The following is a 7,264-nucleotide window of genomic DNA, read 5'->3' as shown; positions in this document are numbered from 1 at the left end:
TTGCAAAATCCACTCAAATCAGTAGTCAACTTTACAGGGGGCTCTTCATATCATTATTTACTAATAGATGGTTTTAGTAGACTTCGGATTTATCCAATCTGTTAACTACTTTTAATAAAATGGCGGAGAATCTTTTGATAAATGCATCAAGTTTTTGCGGACTGATTGTCTCTTAAGTTTCTCAAAACTTGTGGAATTGGTCCTTGTCTATCACATCCACATACTCGTGAACAAAATGACACCGTCGTGATAAATTTGGGGGTCCAACTCAACCAATTGGCAATGAGTGGAGAGGCCCAGGAGCTTATAAGGAGAAAGACAAGGCAATTTGTGTCCATGTGGGACAAAATTCAACACGCCCCCGCACGTGTGGGCCAGACTTGGCCAAAGCATGTAGAGATATGAACTGGGTGACATGAAGGAGAGAAAGGCCCACTCTGAGACAATGATAAATTTGGGTGTCCAACTCAAAATCAATTGGCAATGAGTGGAGAGGCCAAGGAGTTTACAAGGAGAGAGACAAGGCAATTTGTGTCTGATGTAGGACTAAACTCAACACGCCCCCGCACGTGTAGGTGTGTGGACCGGACTTGGCCAAAGCACGTAGAGAAATGAATTGGGTGACATGGAGGAGAGAAAGGCCCACTCTGATACCATGATAAATTTGGATGTCCAACTCAAAAGCAATTGGCAATGAGTGGAGAGGCCCAAGAGCTTATAAGGAGAGAGACAAGGCAATTTGTGTACGATGTGAGACCAAACTCAATACGCCAAACATAAACATCACTTATGGCTCATGCATTTATTCCCTTTCTATTTGAGACTTCAGACAGTCCAGCATTTTAATCATTCAGAGAGCCTTTTTGATCAAGCAACATACCATGTGATTGAATAATTATAAAGTTAACACGACTGGAAGAAGTGATCCCTCAAGAAAGAACATCAAATAGTTCAAAGATGTGCAGTGCATCACGTAGTAACCTAATCAAATTAGTCTGCATTAGCTACTCACCACACAGTCCAGAGTTTCTATCCTCGAAGAAACACTCGTCTTGCTAATGTCACAACGGTAGAGTAAATCCTATACCATGAAATGGAAAATCGGGTCAGCTATGCAGATTAAGGGCATGAAGCCAAATACAATTCTCTCTACTTTTAAGGTTTAAAATCTCATTTCGAAACAATGTTTCAATAAAGAGAAAAACATATACTGTATAGACCGAAACACTCTTGATTCATTCATAAACGGTCACGAAACAATCAATGTTTGTGAGTCAATGTTTCATATCGATCTTAGCCGATGCCGATACATTCCGAAATTTTTGACTAATTGAACCATGTTTTTACTAATTAGCACACTAAAAGACACTAGGGCCTTGCTTGGTAAGCTGCCAATTATTTACAAATGCAAATAATTTTTTGAAATCAACTTAAATTATTTGCATTGCAAAAAATTTGCATGGACCACCTAAGTTCTTAAGAAATTTCAGTAAATTATTTGCGGCACCAAAAGTACCATAAATTATTTGCAAAATTATTCAACTCCAAGCTATGCATATAAAAATTTAAAATATATATCAAAGCAAATTACAAAATTACTCCAAGTACTTGTTACAACAATATGCACATAAATTTACAACACCACCCCTCATAAAAAATACATTAAATTGCATATTGAAATTACAAAAATATCTCTCACAAAAGAAAATTTTAAATTACAAAAAATAGCCATTAATATTTACTACAATAGCATGCAAATGAATTTACAAAAATAGATCTCATCAAAGATACATTTACTTGCATGTAAAAATTATAAAAAAAATCCATAATCAATTTTATTACAAAAATATCCTTCATCGTGAGGGTGTATTTGTAAATTCATATGCACGTTATTGCAACAAGTACTGAGGGTATTTTTAAAGTTTGAATAGTTCCTTTGATGATGGATATTTTTTTTGATAAACATAAAAACTTTAGTAAATAATGAAAAAGCCAGGGCGGAGGAGGCTAAGGTAGCCCCCAATACAAGCTAAAAGAAAAAGGCAAAAGAGCAAAACAGAAAGAAAAAAAGAAGCTAAGGTGGTGGGAATAAGATCTCCAAACGTTTCATAGGAGGATTTCTCTGTTTAAGATGCATGGACACAATTTTTGGCATAAGAAGATCATCTCTAACCCATTTCAATATCTTAAAATATAGAGACCATTTTGCAAAATCCACTCAAATCAGTAGTCAACTTTACTGGGGGCTCTCCATATCACTATTTACTAATAGAAAACATTACTACATTCATCTTATCGATGGTTTTAGTAGACTTTGGATTTATCCAATCTATTAACTACTTTTAATAAAATGGTGGAGAATCTTTTGATAAATGCATCAAGTTTTTGCGGATTGATACTGTCTCTTAAGTTTCTCAAAACTTGTGGAATCGTCATTGTCTATGACATCCACATACTCGTGAACAAAATGACACCGTCGTGATAAATTTGGGGGGTCCAACTCAACCAATTGGAAATGAGTGGAGAGGCTCAGGAGCTTGTAAGGAGAGAAACAAGGCAATTTGTGTCGGATGTGAGACTAAATTCAACACGCCCCCACACGTGTGAGCCGGACTTAGCCAAAGCACGCAAAGATATGAACTGGGTGACATGGAGGAGAGAAAAGGCCCGCTCTGATATCATGATAAATTTGGGTGTCCAACTCAAAACCAATGGGCAATGAGTGGAGAGGCCCAGGAGCTTACATGGAAAAAAACAAAGCAATTTGTGTCCAATGTGGGACTAAACTCAACACGCTCCGCACGTGTGGGCCGGACTTGACCAAAGCATGTAGAGATATGAACTAGGTGACATGGAGGAGAGAAAGGCCCACTCTGATACAATGATAAATTTGGGTGTCCAACTCAAAATCAATTGGCAATGAGTGGAGAGGTTCAAGAGCTTATAAGGAGAAAGACAAGGCAATTTGTGTCCGATGTGGGACTAAAATTAAGACGCCGAACATAAACATCTCCTATGGCTTATGCACCTGTTCCCTTTCAATTTGAGACTTCGGATAGTCCAGCATTTTAATCATTCAGAGGGCATTTTTGATAAAGCAAAGTACCATGTGATTGCATAATTATAAAGTTAACACAAACGTAAGAAGTGATCCCTCAAGAAAGAACATCAAATAGTTCAAAAATGTGCAGTACATCACGTAGTAACCTAATCAAATTAGTCTGCATTAGCTACTCACCACACAGTCCAGAGTTTCTATCCTTGAAGAAACACTCGTCTTGCTAATGTCACAACGGTAGAGCAAATCCTATACCATGAAATGGAAAAACGGTTCAGCTATGCAGATTAAGGGCATGAAGCCAAATACAATTCTCTCTACTTTTAAGGTTTAAAATCTCATTTCGAGACAATGTTTCAATAAAGAGAAAAACCAATACTGTATCGACCAAAACATTCTTGAATCATTCATAAATGGTCACGAAACAATCAATGTTTGAGTCAATGTTTCATTTCGGTCTTGGCCGATGTCGATACATTCCGAAATTTTTTACTAAGTAGCACACTAAAAGACACTAAGGCCTTGCTTGGTAAGCTGCCAATTATTTACAAATGCAAATAATTTTTTGAAATCAACTTAAATTATTCGCATTGCATATGCAAAAAATTTGCATAGACCACCTAAGTTCTTAAGAAATTCAGTAAATTATTTGCGGCACAAAAAGTACAGTAAATTATTTGCAAAATTATTCAACTCCAAGCTATGCATATAAAAATTTTAAAAATATATAAAAGCAAATTACAAAATTACCCCAAGTACTTGTTACAACAATATGCACATAAATTTACAAAAACACCCCTCATAAAAAATACATTAAATTGCATATTGAAATTACAAAAATCTCTCTCATAAAAGAAAATTTTAAATTACAAAAAATAGTCATTAATACTTGCTACAATAGCAAGCAAATGAATTTACAAAAAAAAGATCTCATCAAAGATACATTTACTTGCATGTAAAAATTACAAAAAATATCCTTCATCTTGAGGGAGTTTCACATTATTGCAACAAGTACTGAGGGTATTTTTAAAGTTTGAATAGTTCCTTTGATGATGGATAATTTTTTGTATTCTTTTATAAATATAAAAACTTTATAAAATAATGAAATAATGAAAAAGCAAGAAGGGGGGGGGGGGGGGGGGGGTTGGGAAGGCTAAGGTAGCCCCCAGTACAAGCTAAAAGAAAGAAAAAAAAAAACTAACAAGAACAGCTCAAACAATTACAAAGTACAAAGGGACTCCTACTAAAAAAACAAAATCCTTGAAGCCAACTCCTTTGAAGCCCTTATTGAGCTTACTCCAAAAATAAAGAAAGCCCAAATCTCCAAGACCATTGTTTGGGAAAAATCTTTGTTCCCCTGGAACACCCTTTATTCTTCTCCTTCCAAATTCCTTAGCATATGGCAAACTGAAGAATAGTGCAAAGATATATTTTACGGTCGGAGAATACATTTTGAGACCAACCTGTCAAAAGAAAGAAGAAAATGCGAGGGAAAACCCAAACCACCCGAAAAAGGGACAAAAAATGCACCCAAATCCCATACGAGAAGGGACAATGAATAAGGATATGATCAACGGACTCCCCTGAATTCTTACACTAACAACAAAAATTTGGAGTTATCCACCCCTGATGAATCAAATTATTTATTTTAGGGCTTTAATTTATGTTTTTTGAGGCTTATTTTCATGTTTTACTAGCCCATGATCTTAGTATAATATTTATAGGCAATTTAATAACTTTAGCTTGTCTTATATTTAAGTTTACTAAGGTTTGAAAATTAGGAGAGAGAAAGTTATGAAAAAAATATTACTTATTTGGTATTTTAGTTTGACTAGGATTCTTGATTTATTTTCTTTATATAGATTGTATTATGATTTTTTTTTATTAACGAAGAATATGATGAATAAAGAATGAATTTCTTTCATGGAGTGAAGTGAGTTCTCCGTCTTTCTTAGTGTAATTCCAATGTACTATCTTTTCTATCTTCTTCTTATCTTTCCATTTTTTTTTATTGTTTCTTGATTTTCTTTTATTTTCTCGATTCTTGAATTCTTAAAGTCTTGATTCTTGATTCTTGAAACCCCCTTCTTGATTCTTGAAACCTAAAAACCTCAACCATTTCCCCATTTTCTTTAACCCTTATTTCATTAATCTCTTTTCCAAACTTTAACCCTTAATCATTTCCTCACCCTACAAATCTTTAACCATTTTCATTGGGATTATGGTCATACCTACAATCATTGAAATACAATTTTCATTTTACCTTTTGGGTTTACCCAATCCTAAACCCCATTATTTTCTTTTCTCCCCTCACCATCCTGCATTAATATCTCCCCATACTTAGCCCGAACTACCCTTCTTCATAGACTTCCCCTTTCCTCCCCAAAACGCCATAACCATTTACTAAGAAGGACCTTATTGGTTAACCTCAACAACCTCATCACAAATCTCCTTACTACTATAATGTGCCTCTAACGGAAGACCCAGATAAGAAGACAAAAGAGAATCACGCTTACAACCCAGGGTACCAGCTAACACATGGATATTTGACACTAGACCCACTCCAAATAACTTATTCTTCTGCAGATTAATGTGTAAACCAGAAATTGCTTCAAAACAATGCATCAAAGCTCTCATAATTTTCACTTGATCTCTAGAATGGTCCAAGAAAACTAAGGCGACATCGGCAATTTGGAGATGGGATATGAGCGGGCTTTGGTTCTAAAAACTGACAACTTACCAACTTCAACTGCCCTATTAGACCCCCCCCAAAGCCTCGGCCACTATATATACTCCAAAAAATCCAATATGCAAGTACAAGAATACTTTTGTAAATTCATGTGTATATTAATGTAGCAAGTATTGTGGGCATTTCTATAGAGTCATGATAATTTGACTACCTCACGTTGCACACTCAATCGACTCTCCTGTCATGACAAGTTTGGGAACCGTAGATTTGAATGCCTCGGAATACACAGTTCTCTTGGGATACATATTTTTATGGGGAAGTGCAGTTTTATATCCCAAGGTGTTCAGATCTATGGTTCTCGAACTTGTAACGTCAGGAGAGTCGATTGAGTGTGCCATGTGGGGTAGTCAGATTATCACAAATCATTTTTATAATTTAAAATAATTTATTTACGAGATCAAGTTAAAGTTATTTCCACGTTTTATTTTAACAATAAGTTACTGGCAAAAATTTTGCATTACAAATATCAAAGTTATCAATCAAACACAAAAATGATTTCGCAAGAGATTTCTCGATGGCTACCAAGCAATAGTAAATTTTTCATCACAAAACATTAATGGATCAAAAATGACAACCAGGCGATATCTTAAAGGAAGTTCAAGATTGAGAAAATAGAGTCTAAAAATGCATATAAGCTAATTGCACCAAATTAACGACTCAAATTCATGAAAAAATGCGAACATTGTTATTAGCTTCTCGTGAGAAACAAATTCAATCATCTCCAATAACTGAGATAAGATTTCTCCATCCACCATAAGCGAGAACACAAAGAAAATCGAAAAATCGACAAACTCTTGCAGATTAATCTCATTTTAAACACAATTTTGAAGCAAAGTACCTTGAGAGAGCCAACTCCAACAACTGGAATCAACAGCGAGGATGGATTTAAGACGAGTGGAAGCGATGGCGCTGTGGAGTGGCATCAGAGACTCCGTACTTCCTAACGCCATTAAAATCCTGAAAAAATAAAATCAGGGAAAACTATTTGAGATTCAGAAGAAGACTATAAGAAGAAATCGATTCATGATCGATCGTAGCGGTTTAGGGATTTTGCCTGGAAGCGCAACGAGTGGTTCTTGTGGAAGAAGGGAAGAGAGAAGGGATTGCTTTGAGATTTAGGGTCTTGGACCGAACCACAGCGAGAGATCTCGCACCCGCCATTGCAGTAGATCTGCAAACCGAAGCCATCTTCTCTACTTCAAGAGCGAGTTGAGAGACTGAGGAGTGAGGGCACGGATGCAAAACTCTACAAGTAGAAAGCTTATCGAGTTGATACGGGACTCACCTGGGTTAATCCGAGTCGACTAGAAATAAATTTGACTCTTAAACCTTCAGGTTTGACTTCTGTCTTCTCTAAGAGAGTAATAAAAAATTACCTAAATGCCTTCATCTGTAACCTCAGTAAAAAACTGAGGGGTATATTAAATATTCACCAAAATCCAGAGGGAGTAAATCTA

At 35.8% G+C, this 7,264-nt stretch overlaps 1 protein-coding gene across 3 annotated transcripts; it reads right to left on the bottom strand.

Annotated features, from left to right (window-relative positions):
* Window positions 1–766: 766 nt before the first annotated feature.
* LOC147405132 (uncharacterized) lies at window positions 767–7,044 on the bottom strand. Of its 3 annotated transcripts, XM_086441302.1 has the most exons (4): window positions 6,862–7,043; window positions 6,646–6,764; window positions 3,239–3,307; window positions 767–1,081 (listed from the first exon to the last, which is right to left on the bottom strand). In XM_086441302.1, the coding sequence occupies exons 1-3, from the start codon at window positions 6,993–6,995 to the stop codon at window positions 3,288–3,290; spliced, it is 273 nt and encodes a 90-aa protein (XP_086297428.1). In that variant the 5' UTR covers window positions 6,996–7,043; the 3' UTR covers window positions 767–1,081; window positions 3,239–3,287. The 3 variants fall into 3 exon arrangements, with proteins under 3 accessions (XP_086297428.1, XP_086297429.1, XP_086297427.1); XM_086441303.1 differs by lacking the exon at window positions 3,239–3,307 and having other exon boundaries at window positions 6,862–7,044; XM_086441301.1 differs by lacking the exon at window positions 767–1,081 and having other exon boundaries at window positions 3,087–3,307; window positions 6,862–7,042.
* Window positions 7,045–7,264: the final 220 nt, after the last annotated feature.

Source organism: Akebia trifoliata, chromosome 4 (assembly GCF_017979445.1).
Source record: "Akebia trifoliata isolate Shusen 1 chromosome 4, ASM1797944v1, whole genome shotgun sequence".
Classification (NCBI taxonomy): domain Eukaryota; kingdom Viridiplantae; phylum Streptophyta; class Magnoliopsida; order Ranunculales; family Lardizabalaceae; genus Akebia; species Akebia trifoliata.
Note: the sequence above shows the minus strand (reverse complement) of the source record. Positions and strands in the feature narration are given on the sequence as shown.

What these genes read in the sequence shown, in the direction of transcription:
- LOC147405132 (XM_086441303.1), bottom strand. Translation starts at nt 6,995, where the DNA reads ATGGCTTCGGTTTGCAGATCTACTGCAATGGCGGGTGCGAGATCTCTC. An exon ending in ACCACTCGTTGCGCTTCCAG is followed by an intron (nt 6,765 to 6,861) that starts GCAAAATCCCTA and finishes TTATTTTTTCAG; the next exon opens with GATTTTAATGGCGTTAGGAA. An exon ending in TTGGAGTTGGCTCTCTCAAG is followed by an intron (nt 1,082 to 6,645) that starts GTACTTTGCTTC and finishes TTCATGGTATAG; the next exon opens with GATTTACTCTACCGTTGTGA.